Raw genomic sequence first — 26,685 nt, 5'->3', positions numbered from 1 at the left:
CCCCATTCCCCTGGACCCTCTCTCTGAACGATCTCTCCCTCAGCCCATTCCCCTGGACCCTCTCTCTCTGAACGATCTCTCCCTCAGTCCCATTTCCCTGGACCCTCTCTCTCTGAACGATCTCTCCCTCAGTCCCATTTCCCTGGACCCTCTCTCTCTGAATGATCTCTCCCTCAGCCCCATTCCCCTGGACCCTCTCTCTGAATGATCTCTCCCTCAGCCCCATTCCCCTGGACCCTCTCTCTGAATGATCTCTCCCTCAGCCCCATTCCCCTGGACCCTCTCTCTGAATGATCTCTCCCTCAGCCCCATTTCCCTGGACCCTCTCTCTGAACGATCTCTCCCTCAGCCCCATTCCCCTGGACCCTCTCTCTCTGAATGATCTCTCCCTCAGCCCCATTCCCCTGGACCCTCTCTCTGAACGATCTCTCCCTCAGCCCCATTCCCCTGGACCCTCTCTCTGAATGATCTCTCCCTCAGCCCCATTCCCCTGGACCCTCTCTCTGAATGATCTCTCCCTCAGCCCCATTCCCCTGGACCCTCTCTCTCTGAACGATCTCTCCCTCAGCCCATTCCCCTGGACCCTCTCTCTCTGAACAAACTCTCTCTCACTCCAATTGAAAAGAGTGTCACATCCGCAATTTTTCAATCCTCTTGTATTTTTTGAGAATCCAAACATTTTTGGAAAATAACAGCCACGGCACCCATTCTCTCTGTTGCTCTCTGTTGAAGGATCTGAGGGTGCATGTCATTGGGGCCCGCGCCCTATCCCCCTTTAGGCTCACTTGGGCTGAAGAATGGTTGTTCAACCCAAAACATTAACTGTGTTTCTCTCTCCAAAGATGCTGCGGACCTGCTGAGTTTCTCCAGCACTTTGTGGCTGTTTCAGATTTCCAGCATCTGCAGTTCTCCAGTTATTTTGTTTACAACATGGACTTGATCAATTGGGTCAGTGGGCTGAGGAATGCGTGGATCTTAAGACAGATAAAACCAATTTTGATAATGCAAACAATGGTAGGACTTTGGCGGTTAATGGTAGGGCCCTGGGGAGTGTTCTCGCTTAGACAGAGTGAGGATTGTCGATACATAGTTCCTCGAACCCGCATCACAGGTAGATAGGCTGTTGACGAAGGCATTCAGGACGGTCAAATTGAACCAAAGGGCCAGCTCCCATGCTTCTAGTTTCCACTCGCGGTAGGATTAAAAACCTCACTGACAGAAGGATCTGAGATCAGGGGAGTAAGTCATTTAACACACACTGTGTTCTTGTAATCTGGAATGTTTTGCAGGAAATGGGAGTGAGGCAACATTCGAAAGATGATTAGATTATTGGAGACTGTCAATCTGCAAGGAACTGGGATTCATTGGAGCCTCTTTCACAGAGTGAGACAGGCCTATGGCAATTCAGTCTCTGATCGAATGATACAGGAAATGGTGAGGGAGAGTAGGCAGATAGTCCAGATGAAGAGCAGGCCTCTTCTAAGAGTCAGGGAGGTGGAGGGGAAGCCCACCAGGGTCTGACCTGGGCCTTAGCTGCGGTAACTCTGTCCCCCTCACGGCCTCAGAGTCCCAGCAAAGTGAACGCGACGAGCCTTTCTCACTGTTTCCCAGGCTGCAGGAGACAGTGCTCACTCACTCAGTGTTTTGGGGTGAAGCCAGGACGGAGTGAATGTGTGGAGAGTGCTGGTGGGAGACAGTACAGGCACTAAGCGGTTAGCGTACTCACCCACATGCAGACAGCAGTTAGACTGCGGCCCATCCAGTCAAACACGTTAAACAGCAAGAAGCAGCAAATTGGGATGAAATAAATTCCTGTGGAGGGAAACATGCATGTTAGGAGCTATCCAGAAACGTTCTCCAGCTTCCCACAAAACCCCAACTAACCCTACGGACTGAGCTATTATATAATGCAATGCACAGCAGGTGCCCTCGCATTAAGAGTTTAGACAGAGAAGAATTTAAGCGTGTACAAGAACATTTTCTGATTCAGTATGTGCATGTACCTACTAGAGAAGGATTTATGTCCCCTACACTTGGGAAATAAGGCAGGACAGGTGTCTGAGGTTCAGTGGGGGAGCAATTTGGGGCTAGTGAACATAATTCTATGAGTTTTAATACAGAACATAGAACTGTACAGTATAGGAACAGCATGGGCCGTAACACCCAATCCATGTCTGATAATAAAGCCAATTCTAATTCTATTCATGCGATGATCTGAAAGCCCCTTAAATACCCCTTAAACCCCACCACGAGCCCTGGCAGCATGTTTCAGGCTCTGTGGCCCTCACATCTTCTTTCAATTCCCCCTCACCCCCAGCTAAACCGTTTTAGACATTTCAACACTGGGAAAAATATTATGGAAAAGGACAGGCTGGGTCTAAAAGTTAAAGTTGTAAATTGGAGTAAGACGGTATCAGGCAAGAAGTTTGTGAGGGGTAGGTCATGCCTTACAAACCTTATCGAGTTTTTTGAGGATGTGACTAGTAAGGTTGATGAGGGTCAAGCTGTGGATGTGGTGTATATGGACTTCAGTAAGGCATTTGATAAGGTTCCCCATGGAAGGCTCATTCAGAAGGTCAGGAGGAATGGGATACAGGGGAACTTAGCTGCTTGGATACAGAATTGGCTGGCCAACAGAAGACAGCGAGTGGTAGTAGAAGGAAAATATTCTGCCTGGAAGTCAGTGGTGAGTGGGGTTCCACAGGGCTCTGTCCTTGGGCCTCTACTGTTTGTAATTTTTATTAATGACTTGGACGAGGGAATTGAAGGATGGGTCAGCAAGTTTGCAGACGACACAAAGGTCGGAGGTGTCGTTGACAGTGTAGAGGGCTGTTGTAGGCTGCAGTGGGACATTGACAGGATGCAGAGATGGGCTGAGAGGTGGCAGATGGAGTTCAACCTGGATAAATGCGAGGTGATGCATTTTGGAAGGTCGAATTTGAAAGCTGAGTACAGGATTAAGGATAGGATTCTTGGCAGTGTGGAGGAACAGAGGGATCTTGGTGTGCAGATACATAGATCCCTTAAAATGGCCACCCAAGTGGACAGGGTTGTTAAGAAAGCATATGGTGTTTTGGCTTTCATTAACAGGGGGATTGAGTTTAAGAGTCGTGAGATCTTGTTGCAGCTCTATAAAACTTTGGTTAGACCGCACTTGGAATACTGCGTCCAGTTCTGGGCGCCCTATTATAGGAAAGATGTGGATGCTTTGGAGAGGGTTCAGAGGAGGTTTACCAGGATGCTGCCTGGACTGGAGGGCTTATCTTATGAAGAGAGGTTGACTGAGCTCGGTCTCTTTTCATTGGAGAAAAGGAGGAGGAGAGGGGACCTAATTGAGGTATACAAGATAATGAGAGGCATAGATAGAGTCGATAGCCAGAGACTATTTCCCAGGGCAGAAATGGCTAGCACGAGGGGTCATAGTTTTAAGCTGGTTGGTGGAAAGTATAGAGGGGATGTCAGAGGCAGGTTCTTTACGCAGAGAGTTGTGAGAGCATGGAATGCGTTGCCAGCAGCAGTTGTGGAAGCAAGGTCATTGGGGTCATTTAAGAGACTGCTGGACATGCATATGGTCACAGAAATTTGAGGGTGCATCCATGAGGATCAATGGTCAGCACAACATTGTGGGCTGAAGGGCCTGTTCTGTGCTGTACTGTTCTATGTTCTATGTTCTAAGTTTCAAAAGTTGATGGGGGAGACTATTTGATCGGGGACGGTGGAAAATGTCATGCTTTCAAAAATGAAATAATGAGAGCCTAGAGTATACTCAAGGTGGGGGGGATTCGGGAGGGTAATGAGGGACATAATATAGTTTTGGCAAATAGTGTTGAGGAAAAGCAAAGAGATTCTCCAAATACCTTAAGGACAAAAGGGTGAGTCGGGAGAGAACAGGGGCCCCTTAAAGATTAACAAGGCCCTTCTGTGTGAAACTGCAGGAGACGGGGGAGATACTAAAGGAGTATTTAGCATCAGTGTTTACTCGGGAGAAGGACATGGAAGGAGAGAACACGGGGAAACAAGTAGCGACGTCTTAAAAAGTGTCCATTTTACAGAAGAGGAGGCGCTAAAACACACAACAGTGAAGAAATGCCCAGGTGCGCCCTAGAACTCGGTGCGAAGCTGGGGAAATGATTGCTGGGCCCTTGGCTAAAATATTTCTATCATCGATAGCCACAGGTAAGGTGCAGGAAGGCTGGAGGTCGGCTAATGTTGGGCCACTGTTTAAGAAAAGTGGTCAGGAAAAGCCAGGGAGCTATAGACCAGTGAGCCTGCCATCGGTGGGGAAGGTGTTGGGGGGAACCCTGAGGGACAGGATTTAACTGTATTTAGAAAAGCCCAGACTGATTAGGGACAGTCATCATGGCTTTGTGGGAAATTGTGTCTCACTAACTTGACTGAGTTTTTTGAAGAAGTGACAAAGAAGAGAGCTGAAAGCAGGGCGGTGAGTGTTGTCTGTATGGGCTTCAGTAAGGCTTTTGACAAGGTTCTGCAGGGTACACAGATTAGCAAGGTTTGATCACTTGGAATCCAGGGAGATCTGGTCAGTTCGATACAGAATTGTCTCAAAGACCGAGGGTGGTGGTGGAGGGTTACTTTTCAGACTGGAGGCCTGTGACCAGCGATGTGCACAGGGATCGCTGCTGGGTCCACTGCTTTTCGTCATTTCTGGAAATGGTTTGGATGTGAACACGGTGGGGGGGGGGGGGGTACGGCTGGTGAGTTTATGTAAATGATTTGGATGTGAACACGGTGGGGGGGGTACGGCTGGTGAGTTTATGTAAATGGTTTGGATGTGAACACGGTGGGGGGGGTACGGCTGGTGAGTTTATGTAAATGATTTGGATGTGAACACGGTGGGGGGTGGTATAGCTGGTGAGTTTATGTAAATGATTTGGGTGTGAACACGGTGGGGGGGGTACGGCTGGTGAGTTTATGTAAATGGTTTGGATGTGAACACAGTGGGGGGGGTACGGCTGGTGAGTTTATGTAAATGATTTGGATGTGAACACGGTGGGGGGGGGTACGGCTGGTGAGTTTATGTAAATGATTTGGATGCGAACATGGGGGTGTGGGGGGTACGGCTGGTGAGTTTACAGGTGACACCAAATCGGTACGAAGGTTACCTCAGAGTACGATGGGACCTTGATCATTTGGGCCGACGGGCTGAGGAGGGGCAAGTGGAGTTTAATTTAGATCAATGTGGGGTGCTGTATTTTGGAAAGGCAGATCAGGGCAGGACTTATACACTGAATGGTCAGGGCCTGGGGAGAGTTGCTGAACAAGGAGACCATGAAGTGCGTGTTCATCGCTCCCTGAAAGTGGAGATTCAGGTAGATGGAAGGTCGTGTTCGGTCCACTTGCCTTCATTGGCCAGTACGTTGAGTACAGGGGCTGGGAGGGTCATGTTGCGGCTGTACAGGACATTGGTCAGGGCCACTTTCAGAATACTGCGGGCAATCCTGGTCTCCCTGCTACAGGAAGGATGTTGTGAAACTCGAAAGGGCTCAGAAAAGATTTACAGGGATGTTGCCGGGGACTGGAGGGTTTGAGCTGCAGGGAGAGGGTGGATAGACTGGGGCTATTTTCCCCGGAGTGTCGGGGGCTGAGGGGTGACCTTGTAGAGGTTTATAAAACCATGAGGGGCATGGATAGGGTAAATTGTCAGGGTCTTTTTTCCAGGGCAGGAGAGTCCAAAACTAGAGGGGCATAGGTTTTAGGTGACATTGGAAGGATTTAAAAGGGACCTAAGCGGCAAATTTTTCATGCAGAGGGTGTTGCGTGAATGACTAAGCTGCCAGAGGAAGTGGTGGAGTCTGGTACAATGAGAACATTTAAAAGGAATCTGGATGGGTGTATAAACAGGAAGGGTTTAGAGGGATATGGGCCAAATGCTGGCAAATGAGGACTTGTTTAGTTTCAGAGTCTTGGTTGGCACGGATGAGTTGGAATTCTGGATCTCTTTCCATTCCCTGCATTTCTATGACTCTACTGTTCTACTCTACCCAGATACTGTGTAGCTGGAAAGGATATTATGCAGCTTGTGATTAGCCCACTTCCTTCTAATTCACTAGAATGGGCTAAAGTCCAGCAACCCTGCCCTCTCAAAATATTCCAACCACATCATCATTAGTGTGGAATGTTGACATAAATTCTGTACCAATTGATACAAGGAAACGCTGCATTTATTTAGCATCTTTTCAATCAAAGTATGAGGTGCAGTCAGTGTTTTGGTGTGGGAAGTACAGGAGCCAAATAATGCACAGCGAGCAGCAATGTGAAAAAGAACACACAACCTATTTGTGTTGATTGAGAGCTAAACATTGGCCTGGCCAATAGCACAGTGGGATTGCTCATGGCCACACTGAGACAGCCTGTGTTTAGGGTCTCAAATGTAGGAAGGCACCTGCGATAGTGCAGCCCTGATTCCTGCGCTCAAAACGTCATGCTCACCAAGACTGACATTTTCCAATTCTGCCATATCTCCCCCAACACCGTCTGGCCTCAACTTATCTGCAACTAAAACCTTCACTTGTGTTTTTCTGGCCTCCAGGCTCAGCAACTCCCTACATGACCTCCCCCAAATCCAGACGAAGGAGCTTGGAGAGCTGCGGGCCCGCGAACCCACAGAGAAGGGATTAAGTGCTTTTAACTGCATTCCCACTTCCAGCAGCTGCCCTTCCACCACCTCAATGTCATGGTCAGCTTTCAGCCCATAGCCACCTTCTCCTGAGGGAATGAGCTGCAGTTGGTGCATTGACAGATTCATTGTGTGGATAAGACATTGGTAAATGGAGCTCAGTGCAGGGAAATACATCGTCCACTTTAGATCCAAGCCACTCCTGCACAGTGAAAGCCATACGGTACATAAACCATTAAATGCAGGTGATTACAAAAAGCATTTCAAATGCCAAAGGAACGTTGCTGTGATTTAAGAGTGTTGCAAGTAAGAGGAAGTCCAGCGTTATTTGCAGAAGTTGTTTGCAATGTTAGTGTGCGTTCCAGGGCTTTGGTGTGCCTATGTTTTAACAACCCTCTCATTAGGAATATACAACAGAGAGGGGATGATAAAATGTACATCTCAGAAACATTTGATAAGGTTCCCCATGGTAGGCTCATTCAGAAGGTCAGGAGGAAAGGGATACAGGGGAACTTAGCTGCTTGGATACAGAATTGGCTGGCCAACAGAAGACAGCGAGTGGTAGTAGAAGGAAAATATTCTGCCTGGAAGTCAGTGGTGAGTGGGGTTCCACAGGGCTCTGTCCTTGGGCCTCTACTGTTTGTAATTTTTATTAATGACTTGGACGAGGGGATTGAAGGATGGGTCAGCAAGTTTGCAGACGACACAAAAGTTGGAGGTGTCGTTGACAGTATAGAGGGCTGTTGTAGGCTGCAGCGGGACATTGACAGGATGCAGAGATGGGCTGAGAGGTGGCAGATGGAGTTCAACCTGGATAAATGCGAGGTGATGCATTTTGGAAGGTCGAATTTGAAAGCTGAGTACAGGATTAAGGATAGGATTCTTGGCAGTGTGGAGGAACAGAGGGATCTTGGTGTGCAGATACATAGATCCCTTAAAATGGCCACCCAAGTGGACAGGGTTGTTAAGAAAGCATATGGTGTCTTGGCTTTCATTAACAGGGGGATTGAGTTTAAGAGTCGTGAGATCTTGTTGCAGCTCTATAAAACTTTGGTTAGACCGCACTTGGAATACTGCGTCTAGTTCTGGTTGCCCTATTATAGGAAAGATGTGGATGCTTTGGAGAGGGTTCAGAGGAGGTTTACCAGGATGCTGCCTGGACTGGAGGGCTTATCTTATGAAGAGAGGTTGACTGAGCTCGGTCTCTTTTCATTGGAGAAAAGGAGGAGGAGAGGGGACCTAATTGTGGTATACAAGATAATGAGAGGCATAGATAGAGTTGATAGCCAGAGACTATTTCCCAGGGCAGAAATGGCTAGCACGAGGGGTCATAGTTTTAAGCTGGTTGGAGGAAAGTATAGAGGAGATGTCAGAGGCAGGTTCTTTACACAGAGAGTTGTGAGAGCATGGAATGCGTTGCCAGCAGCAGTTGTGGAAGCAAGATCATTGGGGTCATTTAAGAGACTGCTGGACATGCATATGGTCACAGAAATTTGAGGGTGCATACATGAGGATCAATGGTCGGCACAACATTGTGGGCTGAAGGGCCTGTTCTGTGCTGTACTGTTCTATGTTCTATGTTCTATGTCCGCAAAGCTGCAGCCCATGAGATTCAATGAGAGTTGAGAGTTTGAACAGCAAACTGGCTGAAGGAACAAGTTGTGTTGTTCAAGTGGAGTACAACATACAGCCCCTCACGGAGTGCCATCTTCCTCAGGGATATTAATGGGCAGCACCCAGGTGTACAGGGATACAGACCGGAGACATGGGCAGGACTGGGATATACAGGGATACAGACCGGAGACATGGGCAGGACTGGGATATACGGGGATACAGACCGGAGACATGGCCAGGACTGGGATATACGGGGATACAGACCGGAGACATGGGCAGGACTGGGATATACGGGGATACAGACCGGAGACATGGGCAGGACTGGGATATACGGGGATATAGACCGGAGACATGTGCAGGACTGGGATATACAGGGATACAGACCGGTTACATGGGCAGGACTGGGATATACAGGGATACAGACCGGAGACATGGGCAGGACTGGGATATACGGGAATACAGACCAGTTGCATGGGCAGGACTGGGATATACAGGGATACAGACCGGAGACATGGGCAGGACTGGGATATACGGGGATACAGACCGGAGACATGGGCGGGACTGGGATATATGGGGATACAGACCAGTTACATGGGCAGGAATGGGATATACAGGGATACAGACCGGAGACATGGGCAGGACTTGGATATACGGGGATACAGACCGGAGACATGGGCAGGACTGGGATATACGGGGATACAGACCGGAGACATGGGCAGGACTGGGATATACGGGGATACAGACCGGAGACATGGGCAAGACTGGGATATATGGGCATATAGACCGGAGACATGGGCAGGACTGGGATATACGGGGATACAGACCGGAGACATGGGCAGGACTGGGATATACGGGGATACAGACCGGAGACATGGCCAGGACTGGGATATACGGGATACAGACCGGAGACATGGGCAGGACTGGGATATACAGGGATACAGACCGGAGACATGGGCAGGACTGGGATATACGGGGATACAGACCGGAGACATGGGCAGGACTGGGATATACGGGGATACAGACCAGAGACATGGGCTGGACTGGGATATATGGGGATACAGACCTGAGACATGGGCAGGACTGGGATATACAGGGATACGGACCGGAGACATGGGCAAGACTGGGATATACAGGGATACAGACCGGAGACATGGGCAGGACTGGGATATACGGGAATACAGGCCAGTTGCACGGGTAGGATTGGGATATACAGGGATACAGACCGGAGACATGGACAGGAATGGGATATACGGGGATACAGACCGGAGACATGGGCAGGACTGGGATATACAGGGATACAGACCGGAGACATGGCCAGGACTGGGATATACGGGGATACAGACCAGTTACATGGGCAGGAATGGGATATACAGGGATACAGACCGGAGACATGGGCAGGACTTGGATATATGGGGATACAGACCGGAGACATGGGCAGGACTGGGATATACGGGGATACAGACCGGTGACATGGGCAGGACTGGGATATACAGGGATAGAGACCAGAGACATGGGCAGGACTGGGATATACGGGGATACAGACCGGAGATATGGGCAGGACTGGGATATACGGGGATACAGACCGGAGACATGGGCAGGACTGGGATATACGGGGATACAGACCGGAGACATGGGCAGGACTGGGATATACGGGGATACAGAACGGAGACATGGCCAGGACTGGGATATACGGGAATACAGACCGGAGACATGGGCAGGACCGGGATATACAGGGATAGAGACCGGAGACATGGGCAGGACTGGGATATACGGGGATACAGACCGGAGACATGGCCAGGACTGGGATATACGGGAATACAGACCGGAGACATGGGCAGGACCGGGATATACAGGGATAGAGACCGGAGACATGGGCAGGACTGGGATATACGGGGATACAGACCGGAGACATGGCCAGGACTGGGATATACGGGAATACAGACCGGAGACATGGGCAGGACCGGGATATACAGGGATACAGACCGGTTACACGGGCAGGACTGGGATATACAGGGATACAGACTGGTTAAACGGTCAGGACCGGGATATAGGGGAATACAGACTGGTGACATGGGCAGGACCGGGATATACAGGGATGCAGACCGGTTACACGGGCAGGACCGGGATATACGGGAATACAGACTGGAGACATGGGCAGGACCGGGATATACAGGGATGCAGACCAGTTATACGGGCAGGACCGGGATATACGGGAATACAGACCGGTGACACGGGCAGAACTGGGATATACGTGAATACAGACCGGTGACACGGACAGGACCGGGATATACGGGAATACAGACCGGTGACACGGACAGGACCGTGATATACGGGAATACAGATCAGAGACACGGACAGGACCGGGATATACGGGAATACAGACCGGAGACACAGACAGGACCGTGATATACGGGAATACAGACCAGAGACATGGGCAGGACTGGGATATACGGGAATACAGACCGGTGACACAGACAGGACTGGGATATACGGGAATACAGACCGGTGACACAGACAGGACCGGGATATTCGGGAATACAGACTGGAGACACGGACATAGAAAGAAATCTAACAGGGAGAAGTGGATTGCTGCATCTTTGTCTCAGTGAGATTGTTGTAAGAACCGAGAGCCTTGCTGAATGAAATGGTCTCACGGACGTCTGTCACATGCACTGGAAGGGGACTGAAGAATTTGAGTGGTTTGCTCTGGTGGTATTTGGGATCTTGCTGTGACAAAGTCCTGGATCATTAACTCTGTATCCGTCCGTGATGTGATAAATATTTCTGAATGTTTGTCTTTTATTTCCAGTGGCCACATTCTGCTCTTTTTGCTTTTTGTTTGAGATCATCGGTTTACAAATAAAATCGCAGATTATAAAAACAAGAGGTCATTCTAGATCTTCAGAAAATATTCAACTTTGGGGTGATGTATCATAGAATCCCTGCAGCGTGGAAACTGGCCATTCGGCCGAAAAGCTCCTTGCCACCTCACCGAAGAGCATCCCACCCAGACCCATTCCCCTCATCTAACCACGGGCCCCCCAGTCAACTTAGCACGGCCAATCCACCCTACTCTGCACGTCTTTGGACTGTGGGAGGAACCCGGAGGAAACCCACACAGACACAGGGAGAACGTGGAAGCTCCGCACAGACAGCCGAAGCTGGAATCGAACCCGGGTCCCTGGCACTGTGAGGCTGCAGTGCTAACCACTGAGCCACTGTGTTCAATTCTGGCTGCGTGTGTCTGGATGGAAGTGAGACCTTGAAGAGGGTGCAGCGGAGATTAATTTGAAGAGACAAGGCAGGGAGAACATGTTGGTGGGACAAGCGCGTACCTTTACTGAACAAGCCAACGTGGACAAGACGTGCCAAATGGTCCCCTTCTGTTCTCCATTCATCTGCTTGCTGATACTTATATTACAGGCTGCGTGTAGCCCTGTCTATGTTTTATATTTTGTGGCCTTGTCTGTGACTCTCATCACACGCAGGGACTTACCCCAAGTGCCATCAGCAGAGATGGTGGGTTTCACATCGACAGTTATGGCTGGGAATACGCCGATGGTAACAGTGAACACCAAACACACCAGCAGGGCCATCGGCCAAATCTAAAGAGACACAAAGGAGGATGAGTGTTGGACCCAGGGTCTCTGATCGTCAGCACCGAAACAAAGGGAGACGCAGAGACAGAGAGAGGCTCAGAAAGACAGTCTTTAGCATAGTGGCCAATCAATGTCACGGCTTATCATCGGGTGTTGCCCAGTTTGTGGAATCAAAAGAACGTAAGATTTTGGAGCAGAATTAAGCCATTCAGCCCATCGAGTCTCCTCCACCATACAATCACGGCTGATAAGTTTCTCAACCCCATTCTTTTCCCCATAACCCTTGATCCCATTACTAATCAAGAACATACCTTTGTCTTAAATATACTTCTTAGACACTTAATTGCACTTGGCCTCCGCTGCCCTCTCTGATAACGCGTCCCACAGAGTCACCACCCACTGTCTAAAGAAGTTCCTCCTCATCTCCGTTATAAAGGGCCATCCCTTCACTCTGAGGCTGTGTCCTCGGGTCCTGGTCTCTGCTACTAGCGGAAACATTTTCTCCATGTCCACTGCATTCAGGCCTCTTATGTATCTCCTCTCATCCTTCCAAACTCCATCAAGTACACATGCAGAGTCCCTAACCACTCCTCATTGGGCAGGCCCTCTCACTCCCAGGATCATTCGTCTAAATCTCCTCTGGATGCTCTCCAAGGCCAGCACACCCTTCCTTAGATACAGGGCCTAAAATTGCTCAATATGTTCCAAATATGGTCTGACCAGAGCCTTATGCAGCCTCAGCAGTACATATCTGCTCTTGTATTCTAGCCTCTTGTAATGAATGTTAACACTGCATTTGCCTTCCTACCTGCCAACTGAACCTACGTGCTGACCTTACGATAATCCTGAACTCGGATTCCCAAGTCCCTTTGTGCCTCAGATTTCCAAAGACATTCCCTGTTTGCAAAAGAGTCTATGCTTCTATTCTTCCCGTGAAAGTGCAATAACCTCACATTTTCCCACATGGTATTCTGTGTGTCACTTCTTTACCAGCTCTCTTAGCCTGTCCAAGTCCTTCTATAGCCTCCCTGCTTCAGCAACACTACCCTGTCCCTCTACCTAGCTTTGTATCTGTACAAACATAGCAACAATGAGCTCCGTTCCTTTCTCCAGATTGTTAATGTATAACATGAATAGCTGCGATCCCAACACTAACCCCAGCGGACTTCCACAACGGACTGACTGCCTTTCGGAAAAATACCCCTTTATCGCCACTCTCTGCCTTCTGCCACACAGCCAATCCTCTACCCATGCCAGGACCTTGCCCCTAACACCATGGGCTTTTACCTTATTTAGCAGACTGTGTGGTACCTTGTTAAAAGTTTTCTGGAAATCCAGATACACCACATCCACTGGCCCTCCTTTGTCTAACCTGCTTGCTACCACCTCAAAGAATTCGAACAGGTTTTTCAGACATGACCTCCCCTTCATGAAGCTTACTATACACTTCAAAATACTCCGCAATCATATCCTTAATAATGGACTCTAAAATCTTCCCTACATCCGAGGTCAGGCTAACTGGCCTAGAGCTGCCTCCATCCCTTCTTAAACAACAGCATTACATCAGCCATTTCCAGTTCTCCGGGACTCTCCCTGATTCCAGTGATTCCTGAAAGATCACCTGCAATGCCCCTATAACGTCCTCAGTTAACTCCTTTAGAACTCTGGGAATGTAGTCCAACTAGCCCGGGAAGCAACACGAGTGAATAAACAGACTTGACCTGATCCTTACTAATCTGCCAGCTGCAGTTGCTCTGTCCATGACAGTATCGGTAAGAGTGACCATCGCACGGTTCTTGTGGAAACAAAGTCCCACCTTCACATTGAGAATACCCTCCATTGTGTTGTGTGGAACTATGAGCGTGCTAAATGGGACAGACTTCACACAGATCTAGCAGCTCAAGGCTGGGCATCCATCAACAGCAGCAAGATTGTACTTCAGCACAATCTGTAATCTCGTGGCCCAGCATTACCATTACCGTCAAGCCAGGGGATCTACCCTGGTTCAATGGAGAGGGCAGTAGGGAAGGCCAGGAGCAGCACCAGGCATATCTAAAGATGAGGCATCAACCTGGTGAAGCCACCAAACAGGACTAGCTGCACACCAAACAGCGAAAGCAGCAAATGATAGACAGAGCTCAGCGATCCCACAACCAACGAATCAGATCTAAGCTCTGCAGCCCTGCCACATCCAGTGGTGAATGGTGGTGGAGGAGGCTCCACAAATATCCCCATCCTCAATGATGGAAGTGCCCAGCACATCAGTGCAACAGATAAGGGTGAAGTATTCGCAGCAATCTTCAGCCAGAAGTGCTGAGTGGATGATCCATCTTGGCCTCTTCCAGATACCAGTCTTCAGCCAATTCCATTCACTCCACGGGATCTCAAGAAACAGTTGGAAACACAGAATACTGACAACATTCCGGCAATAGTACTGAAGACTTGTTCTCCAGAGCTCACCGCTCCCCGAGCCAAGCTGTTCCAGTACAGTTACAGCACTGGTATCTACCCAACAAGGTGGAAAATCATCCAGGAATAGCCTGTACACAAAAAGACGGACAAATCCATCCCGGCCAATTCCTGCCCCATCAGTCTCCTCTCGACCATCAGTAAAGTGATGGAAGGTGTCAGGAACAGCGCTGCCAAGCAGCTCCTGCTCAGCAATAACCTGCTCAGTGACGCCCAGTTTGGGTTCTGCCAGGGCCACTCAGCTCCTGACCTCATTACAGCCTCGGTTCAAACATGGATAAAAGAGCTGAATTCCAGAGGGCGAGGTAGGAGTGACAGCCCTTGATATCAAGGCTGCATTTGACCGAGTGTGGCATCAAGGAGCCCTGGCAAAGCTGGAATCAATGGGTATCGGGGGACAAACTCTCTGCTGGTCAGAGTTATACCTGACACATAGGTGCTTGTTGGGGTCAGCCATCTCAGCTCCAGGGCATCTCTGTAGGAGTCCCTCAGGGTAGTGTCCTGGGCCCAACCATCTTCAGCTGCTTCACCAATGACCTTCCCTCCATCATAAGGTCGGAAGTGGGGATGTTCACTGATGATTGCACAATGTTCAGCACCGTTCGTGACTCCCCAGATACTGAAACAGTCCGTGTTCAAATGCAACAGGATCTGGGCAATATCCAGGTTTGGACTGACAAGTGGCAAGTGACATCGCGCCACACAAATGCCAGGCTATGCCCATCACCAATAAGAGACAATCTAACCACCGTCCCATAACATTCAGTGGTATTACCATCACTGAATCCCCCAAAATCAACATCCTGGGGGCTACCATTGACCAGAAACTCAACTAGACTCACCACATTAACAGAGTGATTACAAGAGCAGGCCAGAAGCTGGGAATACTGCGTTGAGTAACTCACCCCCTAACTCCCCAAACCCTGCCCACCATCTACAAGGCACAAGTCAGGAGTGTGATGGAATACTCCCCACTTGCCTGGATGGGGGCAGCCCCAACAACACTCAAGGAGCTTGACCCCATCCAGGACAAAGCAGCTGCTTGATTGGCACCACATCCACAAGCATCCCACTCCCTCCACCACCGACACTCAGTAGCAGCAGTGTGTACCATCTACAAGGGGCACTGCAGAGATTCACCAAAGATCCTCAGGCAGCACCTTCCAAACCCACGACCACTTCCATCTCGGAGGACAAAGGCAGCAGATACATGGGGACACCGTCCCCTGCAAGTTCCCCTCCAAACCACTCACCGTCCTGACTTGGGAATATATCGCCGTTCCTTCACCGTCACTGGGTCAAAATCCTGGAATTTCCTCCCTGAGGGACATTGTGGGTCAACCCACAGCAGGAGGACTGCAGCAGAAGGCAGCTCACCCCCACCTTCTCAAGGGGTCAACTAGGGATGGGCAATAAATGTTGACCAGCAAGTGACCCCCACATCCCACAAATGAATAAAAGAAATTATTCACCTTCAGACCTTTCAACTTCCCCAGCATCTTCTCCTTAGTGATGACCACTACACTCACCTCTGTCCTCGACTCTCTTCATGGTCTGTTATGCTGCTGGTGTCTTCCACAGTGAAGACTGATGCAAAGTACCTATTCAGTTCCTCCACGATTTCTTTGTTCCCTATTACTACATCTCCAGCATCATTTTCCAGCAGTCCAATGTCCACTCTTCCCTCTCTTATCTTTCAGATATCCAGAAGAAATCTCTTGCAATCTTCTTTATATTACTCGCTACCTTATTCTCATATTTTATCTTCTCCCTCCTTTATTGAGTTTTTAGTTATCCTATGCTGGTTTTTAAAGGCTTCCCAATCCTCTGGCCTCCCACTCATTTTCACCACATAGTACACTCTTTCATTTGCTTTTATTCTGTCCCTGACTTCCCTTGTCAGCCACGGTTGCCTCATCCTCCCCTTAGTATGTCTGTTCCTTTTTAGGATGAATTTCTGCTGTGCCTCTCGAATTACCCCCAGAAACCCCTCCCATTGCTGCTCCACCATCTTCCCCACCAGGCTCCCTTTCCAATCAACTCTGGCCACCTCCTTGCTCATGTCTTTGTAGTTAGATTTGCTCAATTGTAATGCTGTTCCATCTGGTTCCAAATTATCCCCCTCAAACTGCAGGGTGAATTCTATCATATTATGGTCACTGCCCCCTAGGGGTTCCTCCACCTTAACCTCCCTAATCAAGCCGGTCTCATTGTACATCACCAGATCCAGAAGCGTCTGTTCCCTAGTGGGTTCTACCACAAGCTGCTCCAAAAAAACATCCTGTAGACATTCCATGAATCCCTTTTTTTTGAGATTCACTGCCAACCTGATTTTCCCCGGCCACCTGCATGTTGAAGTCCAGTTTAATAGCGCCTCTTTAAGATGTTTTCTCTATCCCCTGATTTATTTTCATCCCCATGTGACCACAGGCAAGGGTCCGGAGGACTGGAGGCTAGCCAATGTTGTTCCCTTGTTTAATAAAGGAAGCAGGGACAACTTAGGAAATTATAGGCCAGTGAGTTGACACCTGTGGTGGAGGAGATGCTGAGGGACAAGATAGATACGCATTTGGAGGAAACTGGATGAGTTAGTGACAGGCAGCACAGTTTTGTACATGGAAGGTCATGTCTCATCATCTTGATTGAATTTTTTGAAGAGGTAACGAGGATAATTGATGAGGTAAGGGCTGCGGATGTAGTTAATATGGACTTTAGTAAGGCTTTGCAAAAGTCCCACATGACAGGTTGGTACAAAAACTAAAATCACAAGGGATTCAGGGTGGCCTGGCCAGATGGATATAAAACTGGCTTGGTCATAGAAGACAGAGAGCAGTGGAAGGATGTTTTTCAGAATGGAGACCGGTAACTAGTGGTGTTCCACAGGGATCAGGGTCCTTTGTTGTTTGTAGTGTATATAAAGGATCTGGAGGAAACTGTGGGTGGTCTGATAAGCAAGTTTGCTGATGACATGAAGATTGGTGGAGATGCTGATAGTGCCAATGATTGTGAAAGTCTAGAACAGGATATAGACAAATTGGCGACTTGGGCACAGAAACAGCAGATGGAGTTTAATCCAGAGAAATGTGAGGTGATGCATTTTGGAGGATCAAATTTAGGTGAGAATTATATTGTAAATGGCAGAACCCTGAGGAACACGAACATGCAGTTGGATTTGGGCATGCAGGGCCACAGTTCCCTGGAAGTGGCAACGCAGGTGGCCAAAGCGATTAAGAAGGCATATAGCATACTTGTCTTCATCGCCCGGGGTGTGGAGTACAAGAATTGGCAAAACATGTTGCAGCTATATAAAACCCACGTTCGGCCACATACAGAGTACTGTGTGTGCAGTTCTGGTCACCACATTTACCAGAAGGACGTGGAAGCTTTGGAGAGAGCACAGAGAAGGTTCACCAGGAAGTTGTCCGGTCTCCAGTGCAAGGAAAGGTTAAAAAGACGAGGATTGTTTTCACTGGAGAGACAGCAGCTGAGAAGAGACCTGATATTGGGCTACAAAATTATGAGAGGCATAGATAGGTGGATATTCAGAGGCTGCTCCCCAGGGTTGAAGTTTCAGTTACAAGGGGGCACAGGTTCAAGGTGAGAGGGTGAAAATTTAAGGGAGATGTGTAAGGGATGTTTTTCACACAGAGTGGCAGCAGCCTGGAATGTACTACCAGAAGAGATGGAAGAAATGGTCACATTGAAGACATTTAAGAGGCATCTGGATGGTTACATGAATAGAGAGGTTAGAGAGATATGGATCGAATGGCGCAGAAGGCTTATTTTTTTGTTTAGTCAGGGCATGATGATCGGCACAGTATTGGAGGGCTGAAGGGCCTGTTCCTGTGCTGTACTTCTCTTTTGTATCTTTGTATTCCAACTACAGCTCCCATCTTTTTCCCTTTGAGGTTCCTTAACTTGACCAAGACAGATTCTGCACCTTCCAACTGTACATCAACTCTTGCTCTCGATTTGATCTCATTTTTACCAACAAGGTAACTCTGACCCTGTCTGCTTGTCATAGAGTCACAGAGATATACAGCATGAAAACTCACCCTTTGGTCCAACTCCCATGCCAACCAGATAAATTAATCCAGCCCCATTTGCCAGCATTTGGCCCATATCCCTCTAAACCCTTTCTATTTATGTGCCCACCCAGATGCCTTTTAAATGCTGTAACTGTACCAGCCCCCACCACTTCCTCTGGCAGCTCATTCCATGCACACACCACCCTCTGCGTGAAAAATTTGCCCCTTTGGTCCCTTTTAAATCTCGCCCCTCTCACCTTAAACCTACCCCCTCTTGTTTTAGACGCCCCCTCCCTGGGGAAAAGACCCTGACAATTTACCCTATCCATGCCCCTCATGGTTTTATAAACCTCTACAAGGTCACCCCTCAGCCCCCGACACTCCGGGGAAAATAGCCCCAGTCTATCCACCCTCTCCCTGCAGCTCAAACCCTCCAGTCCCCGGCAACATCCCTGTAAATCTTTTCTGAGCCCTTTCGAGTTTCACAACATCCTTCCTGTAGCAGGGAGACCAGGATTGCCCGCAGTATTCTGAAAGTGGGCCTGACCAATGTCCTGTACAGCCGCAACATGACCCTCCCAGCCCCTGTACTCAACGTACTGGCCAATGAAGGCAAGTGGACTGAACACGACCTTCACTATCCATCTACCTGAATCTCCACTTTCAGGGAGCGATGAACACGCACTTCATGGTCTCCTTGTTCAGCAACTCTCCCCAGGCCCTGACCATTCAGTGTATAAGTCCTGCCCTGATCTGCCTTTCCAAAATACAGCACCCCACATTGATCTAAATTAAACTCCACCTGCCCCTCCTCGGCCCGTTGGCCCAAATGATCAAGATCTTGTTGCACTCTGAGATAACCTTCCTCACTGTACACTACACCTCCAATTTTTGTGTCACCTGCAAACTTACCAACCATACCTCCTGTGTTCACAGCCAGATCATTTATAGAAAATGACGAAAAGCAGTGGACCCAGCACCGATCCCTGCGCTGGTGTCCTTCTGATAGGACAGGTGTCCTTGGATATTTACCTCCCTGCCCTGACCCCCTTGTTGCCAAGTCTCTGTGAAACCCACAACTTTGCCACCGCAAATTTTAATCTGTGATACAAGCTCATTTTCCTTGTTCGGTATACTACACACGTGTAAGCACGACACCCTCGGCCTGGCATTGACTGTATTCCTTGCCCAGGATGACCCTTCATCTGAAGCCCACATCGCTCTGTCCCACGTGCGGCTGTGCGATCATTGTGCTCCGGTATTCCTTTAACACAAACACAAACCAATGCGCTGATTACTCACCTTTCTCAGGATGGTGAAAGCTGAGACATTTCTCGGAGTTTCTGTGCTGGCGTTTTCCATTAACTGTGCAGATGCCCTCCTGTCAGGCACATTCGTTTGATCTGAGAAAGGGGAGAGGCAATGAGTGAAAGTACAGGGGGAAAGAGTTACAGTCAGACTGGGAGAGGCAGGAGAGAGTGAACGTACAGGAGGAGAGAGTTACAGTCAGACTGGGAGAGATTGGAGAGAGTGAACGTACGGAGGAGAGAGTTACAGTCAGACTGGGAGAGACAGGAGAGAGTGAAAGTACAGGGGGAAAGAGTTACAGTCAGACTGGGAGAGATTGGAGAGAGTGAACGTACGGAGGAGAGAGTTACAGTCAGACTGAAGACAGGCAGGAGCGAGTGAAAGTACAGAGGAGAGAGTTACAGTCAGACTGGGAGAGGCAGGAGAGAGCGAAAGTACAGGGGGAGAGAGTTACAGTCAGGCTGAAGACAGGCAGGAGAGAGTGAACGTACAGGAAGAGATAGTTACAGTCAGACTGGGAGAGATAGGAGAGAGTGAACGTACAGAGGAGAGAGTTACAGTCAGACTGAAGACAGGCAGGAGAGAGTGAACGTACAGGAGGAGAGAGTTACAGTCAGACTGGGAGAGACAGGAGAGAGTGAACGTACAGGAGGAGAGAGTTACAGTCAGACTGAAGACAAGCAGGAGAGAGTGAATGTACAGGAGGAGAGAGTTACAGTCAGACTGAAGACAGGCAGGAAAAAGTGAATGCACAGGAGGAAAGAGTTACAGTCAGACTGGGAGAGACAGGAGAGAGTGAACACACAGGAGGAGAGAGTTACAGTCAGACTGGGAGAGGCAGGAGAGAGTGAACATACAGGAGGAGACGGTAGTGTGATCCCGGCTGATAATACTATTGGACAAGTCAGATCCCAAGATGAAGTCCTGACTATCCTAATAGTGGCATTGTATTTTTTTAATGGGAGACCGTGAACGACCCACAGAGTTTTCCTTCTGCCTGGAGTATTCTCTCCATAATTTACATTATTAAGTTTCGTTTTGATTTGTTAAGGCCCAGTGAATCTTGCCTTTTTTTGTCTCCCCAGAGACAGGTAACAACAGACACTTTGTCTCCAACAACAACATTTAGTTTTAGGTGCCCTAATTCCCACTGTTTTTTGAGCACTTATCAAACACTTCAGAGGCTGTTCTCTGGCTTTGGTTGGTCTCCCTCTGAAATTTGAAATGAACCAGAAGTGCAAGTCAATGAGATTTGGATGGTCAATTTATCTTTCATCATTTTAAGTGGCCCTCCCACCTCATGTTCACATATCCAATCAAAAGGACTGAATCCTGTGGACTCATTAGGAGCATCCCTAATGGAAAACAGCCCCAAGCTAACTTCTTTATTCCAATCATTCTGGAAAATTAGCTACAATTTTGATGCCATCTTCACAATGCACCTTGACAGTTATATGTGATAATTAGAAAATTACGGTCAGTGTGGTGAGAGACTCGAAGGGGAGCTTGCAGGGGGCAGGTTGCTCCCATGTATCTGCTGCTCTTGTCCTTTTAGTTGGATGCGGTCATGGGTTTTAGGAGAGGGGAATCCTCTCCTCTGTCGGAGGGTCGGAGGGCTTTTGGAAGTCTGTACTTCCGAAGGGGATGGAGACGAAGTGGGAGGAGGAATGACCGAAACGATATAAAAACCCAAAGAACTGCGGATGCTGTAAATCAGGAACAAAAACAGAAGTTGCTGGAAAAGCTCAGCAGGTCTGACAGCATCTGCGAAGGTAAAAAACAGAGCCAATGTTTCGGTCCTTCTGAGGAAAGGTCACCAGACCAGAAATGTTGCCTCTGTTTTGACCGAAACAATGATGAGGGTAGCCCAGAACAAAAGGCAGAGGGAGCTCTAATGGTAGGGCAGGAACGGTATTGTTGAAGGGTTGAATGGCAGAACATAGTCATGCAAACGAGACATGGGGCAGGGGGTGGGGGTTGGAGAACAGGGGTATACACAAAATAAATGATACTGTTTGTGGTCTAAAGTCACTGAACACCATATTGAGTCCTCAAAGCTGTAAAATGCCTCATTGAAAAATAAGATATTCTTCCTTAGGCCATAAGATGTAGGAGAGGAAGCATTGACCTGCCTTCCCAGTCTTTCCCTCTGTCCATAACACCCATTTTTTGTGTCTGTCTGTATGGGAGCTTTAGAAGAAAGTTACAGTTTTAACCAGAGCAGTTATATGTCAACGGTTCAGAATTGTTTGCCTGTAGCGACAATCAATTTATCTGTAAAACGTGATCACTTTCGTTAACTCCAGACTCACAATTCATGGTTTTGTATTCCTCAACACTTGGGATAAAATCTTTCGCCTTTGTGATGAGCCCAGGAACAGCAGGCTGGGATTTCCAGTGAGTTGCTGCAGTGCGGTGTAACAAAGGTGGGCACTGGTACAGATTGGCACAAAAACATGGGTGTTATGGACAGAGGGAAAGACAGCGAAGGCAGGTCAATGCTCTTGAACCTCTTTCCTCTCTTACGGGTTTTGGTGTGGGGCTAGTAAATTGCACAGAAGAAGGACAGCACCAGGTTTTGTACTGCATTGAAAACAACAGATGGCAGAGCTGTCCTGGACAGAATTCCAGAAATATTTGAAATCCGGGTGGATTGAAATTGTGACGGGATATTTCCTACTTTCCTTGTTCAGTGCATCTACAGCAGCACTCCAGAAGCTTAAGGCCAAAAGGAACTGGGACAGCAGGAGGACATTTGGTCCCATGAGCCTGCTGGTGGCTGATCCAATGTTTCCTCACAACCACATTCCCACCATTCCTCCATAATCCTTGATTCCTGATTTAACACCATCCAGGACAAAGCAGCCGCTTGATTGGCCTCCACATCCACAAACGTCCCACTCCCTACACCCCCGACACTCAGTAGCAGCAGTGTGTACCATCTACAAGATGCACTGCAGAGATTCACCAAAGATCCTCAGGCAGCACCTTCCAAACCCATGACCACTTCCATCTAGAAGGACAAGGGCAGCAGATACATGGAACACCGCCCCCTGCAAGTTTCCCTCCGAGCCACTCACCATCCTGACTTGGGAATATATCGGCCCATTCTCTGGTGTCACTGGGTCAAAATCCTGGAATTCCCTCCCTAACAGTATTGTGGGTCAATCCGCAGCGGTTCAAGAAGGCAGGCCACCCCCCAACCTTCTCAAGGGGGCAACGAGGGACGAGAAATGAATGCTGGGTCCAGCCTCATCCCATGAATATAGATGGATTGGCTTTTTATACAATTGACAGTAGTTACACAGTCATCATCAGACAAGCTTTTAATTCCCGATCGAATTAATTCAGTTCAATCCTTCCTGTCGATGTCCCATTTGAACTCGCGCACCCTCAGCCTGGCTCTCTGGGTGTGTTGCCCAGTGACAGTAACCCTATCCCCACTGCCCTCGCTCGGTACTCACCCTGTTTGATCAGGTTCATCGTGCACACCCTGTCCTTCTCTTGCTCTCTGTGATTCTTCCATTCACTCTTCCCTTTATTGAGGTAATATTGAGAGAACTCCTGCGGCACAGTTGAAGATAAATTGGCAAGAAGTGAAACACACAACTGCGGAAACTGGAACTCTGAAACAAAATCAGAAATTGCCGGAGAAACCCAGCAGGTCTGGCAGCATCACTGGACAGAAAGCAAAGAGAACATTTCAGGTCCAGTGACGCTCAGTATCAAGACAAAACGCCGGGCACTTGGACCCACTGAGCATCTTCGGTGAAGGAACTTGCCTCTGCTCAGCCCTAGCTCACAGCCTTCTCCCTCTGATAGATTAAAACAAAGGACAAGACTCACCAAGTAGGGGAGGGTGAGGTAGGCGAGAATGGCCAGCAGGATGACCACGCACGCTGTATTGAAGTACCCGAAGGCGCTGTCAGTTTGTGACGAGCCACCTGCAAAACGGAAAGAACAGGTTCAGCGATGCAGTGCATCCTGCATCCCAGCTTCACAGCTTCCCCGTCTCACCCAAAACCCAACACAGCGCTCCCATCCCACCTCCGAATCGCGGCCAACCCTCCACCACACCCCGCCCCCCGTAATCTCGCCCCACCTCCCTCACAACACTGTCCACATTGGAGGGGAGGGGGCGGTTGAGAGCGAGAGGGTGAGGGAGTGTGGCAGAAGGACTGTAATGTAGAAGCTGCTGTGCTCCGGGGCTGGGACAGGGAGGAGGATGGGTCCCTCACAAGGGGCAAGTGGATTCAAACACAAGCAGCTGCTCAAAACACAGAAATCTGGCCAAAATGCTTTAACAAATCAAGGGCTTAAAGACCAGGGGATTAGATACACTGTAAAGCTCCCTCTACACTGTCCGGCCCCCTCATCAAACACTCCCAGGGCAGGGACAACACGAGGTTAGACACAGAGTAAAGCTCCCTCTACACTGTCCCCCCCATCAAACACTCCAAGGACAGGGACAGCACAGGGTTAGATACAGAGTAAAGCTCCCACTACACTTCCCATCAAAACTCACCACCTGAGGCCAGTTTCTGCTTGCAATACCTCCCAGACCTTTGGGAGGGGATCGTGCTGTATGTGAGTATGTTGTTGGGTGACCTTGTTCCCCGTGAGGGGCTGGTGCTCGGTGATGGTGAGGGGCTGTGTTCTCGGATTTTCAGGGCTGGTGCTCGGTGATGGTGAGGGGCTGTGTTCTCGGAGTTTCAGGGCTGGTGCTCGGTGACGGTGAGGGGCTGTGTTCTCGGAGTTTCAGGGCTGGTGCTCGGTGACGGTGAGGGACGGCGTTCTTGGATTTTCAGGGCTGGTGCTCGGTGACGGTGAGAGGCTGTGTTCTCGGATTTTCAGGTCTGCTGCTCGGTGACGGTGAGGGACGGCGTTCTCGGATTTTCAGGGCTGGTGCTCGGTGACGGTGAGGGACGGCGTTCTTGGATTTTCAGGGCTGGTGTTCGGTGACGGTGAGGGTCTGTGTTCTCGGAGTTTCAGGTCTGCTGCTCGGTGACGGTGAGGGACGGCGTTCTCGGATTTTCAGGGCTGGTGCTCGGTGACGGTGAGGGACGGCGTTCTCGGATTTTCAGGGCTGGTGCTCGGTGACGGTGAGGGACGGCGTTCTTGGATTTTCAGGGCTGGTGCTCGGCGATGGTGAGGGGCTGTGTTCTCGGATTTTCAGGGCTGGTGCTCGGTGACGGTGAGGGGCTGTGTTCTCGGAGTTTCAGGGCTGGTGCTCGGTGACGGTGAGGGACGGCGTTCTTGGATTTTCAGGGCTGGTGCTCGGTGACGGTGAGGGACGGCGTTCTTGGATTTTCAGGGCTGGTGTTCGGTGACGGTGAGGGATGGCGTTCTTGGATTTTCAGGGCTGGTGCTCGGTGACGGTGAGGGGCTGTGTTCTCGGAGTTTCAGGTCTGCTGCTCGGTGACGGTGAGGGACGGCGTTCTTGGATTTTCAGGGCTGGTGCTCGGTGACGGTGAGGGGCTGTGTTCTCGGAGTTTCAGGGCTGGTGCTCGGTGACGGTGAGGGGCTGTGTTCTCGGATTTTCAGGGCTGGTGCTCGGTGATGGTGAGGGACGGCGTTCTTGGATTTTCAGGGCTGGTGCTCGGTGATGGTGAGGGGCTGTGTTCTTGGATTTTCAGGGCTGGTGCTCGGTGACGGTGAGGGGCTGTGTTCTTGGATTTTCAGGGTTGGTGCTCGGTGACGGTGAGGGGCTGTGTTCTCGGATTTTCAGGGCTGGTGCTCGGTGATGGTGAGGGACGGCGTTCTTGGATTTTCAGGGCTGGTGCTCGGTGATGGTGAGGGTCTGTGTTCTCGGAGTTTCAGGGCTGGTGCTCGGTGATGGTGAGGGGCTGTGTTCTCGGAGTTTCAGGGCTGGTGCTCGGTGACGGTGAGGGACGGCGTTCTTGGATTTTCAGGGCTGGTGCTCGGTGACGGTGAGGGACGGCGTTCTTGGATTTTCAGGGCTGGTGTTCGGTGACGGTGAGGGGCTGTGTTCTCGGAGTTTCAGGGCTGGTGCTCGGTGACGGTGAGGGGCTGTGTTCTCGGAGTTTCAGGGCTGGTGTTCGGTGATGGTGAGAGGCTGTGTTCTCGGAGTTTCAGGGCTGGTGCTCGGTGATGGTGAGGGTCTGTGTTCTCGGAGTTTCAGGGCTGGTGTTCGGTGATGGTGAGGGGCTGTGTTCTCGGATTTTCAGGGCTGGTGCTCGGTGATGGTGAGGGTCTGTGTTCTCGGATTTTCAGGGCTGCTGCTCGGTGACGGTGAGGGACGGCGTTCTTGGATTTTCAGGGCTGGTGCTCGGTGATGGTGAGGGACGGCGTTCTTGGATTTTCAGGGCTGCTGCTCGGTGACGGTGAGGGACGGCGTTCTTGGATTTTCAGGGCTGGTGCTCGGTGATGGTGAGGGACGGCGTTCTTGGATTTTCAGGGCTGCTGCTCGGTGATGGTGAGGGACGGCGTTCTTGGAGTTTCAGGGCTGGTGCTCGGTGATGGTGAGGGACGGCGTTCTTGGATTTTCAGGGCTGCTGCTCGGTGACGGTGAGGGACGGCGTTCTTGGAGTTTCAGGGCTGGTGTTCGGTGACGGTGAGGGACGGCGTTCTTGGATTTTCAGGGCTGCTGCTCGGTGACGGTGAGGGACGGCGTTCTTGGATTTTCAGGGCTGGTGCTCGGTGATGGTGAGGGACGGCGTTCTTGGATTTTCAGGGCTGGTGCTCGGTGACGGTGAGGGGCTGCGTTCTCGGATTTTCAGGGCTGGTGCTCGGTGATGGTGAGGGGCTGTGTTCTCGGATTTTCAGGGCTGGTGCTCGGTGACGGTGAGGGGCTGTGTTCTCGGATTTTCAGGGCTGGTGTTCGGTGACGGTGAGGGGCTGTGTTCTCGGATTTTCAGGGCTGGTGCTCGGTGACGGTGAGGGGCTGTGTTCTCAGATTTTCAGGGCTGGTGCTCGGTGATGGTGAGGGACGGCGTTCTTGGATTTTCAGGGCTGGTGCTCGGTGATGGTGAGGGGCTGTGTTCTCGGATTTTCAGGGCTGGTGCTCGGT

The 26,685-nt window shown here is 49.9% G+C and overlaps 1 protein-coding gene across 7 annotated transcripts in view; it reads right to left on the bottom strand.

The window, feature by feature from the left end:
• The window catches only part of LOC125452332 (equilibrative nucleoside transporter 1-like), a 255,065-nt gene that overhangs the window by 30,167 nt on the left and 198,213 nt on the right, over positions 1-26,685 (bottom strand). For all 7 annotated transcript variants that reach the window (XM_059645067.1, XM_059645066.1, XM_059645071.1 and 4 more), the window contains 5 exons: positions 23,502-23,599; positions 23,120-23,219; positions 19,650-19,750; positions 11,748-11,856; positions 1,727-1,812 (listed from right to left, as the gene is read on the bottom strand). In XM_059645067.1, the coding sequence (XP_059501050.1) occupies positions 1,727-1,812; positions 11,748-11,856; positions 19,650-19,750; positions 23,120-23,219; positions 23,502-23,599 (494 nt within the window). The remainder of the gene's footprint in view (positions 1-1,726; positions 1,813-11,747; positions 11,857-19,649; positions 19,751-23,119; positions 23,220-23,501; positions 23,600-26,685) is intronic.

This window comes from Stegostoma tigrinum, chromosome 4, assembly GCF_030684315.1.
Source record: "Stegostoma tigrinum isolate sSteTig4 chromosome 4, sSteTig4.hap1, whole genome shotgun sequence".
NCBI classification, from domain to species: Eukaryota; Metazoa; Chordata; class Chondrichthyes; order Orectolobiformes; family Stegostomatidae; genus Stegostoma; species Stegostoma tigrinum.
This window is presented reverse-complemented; position numbering and strand designations above follow the sequence as displayed.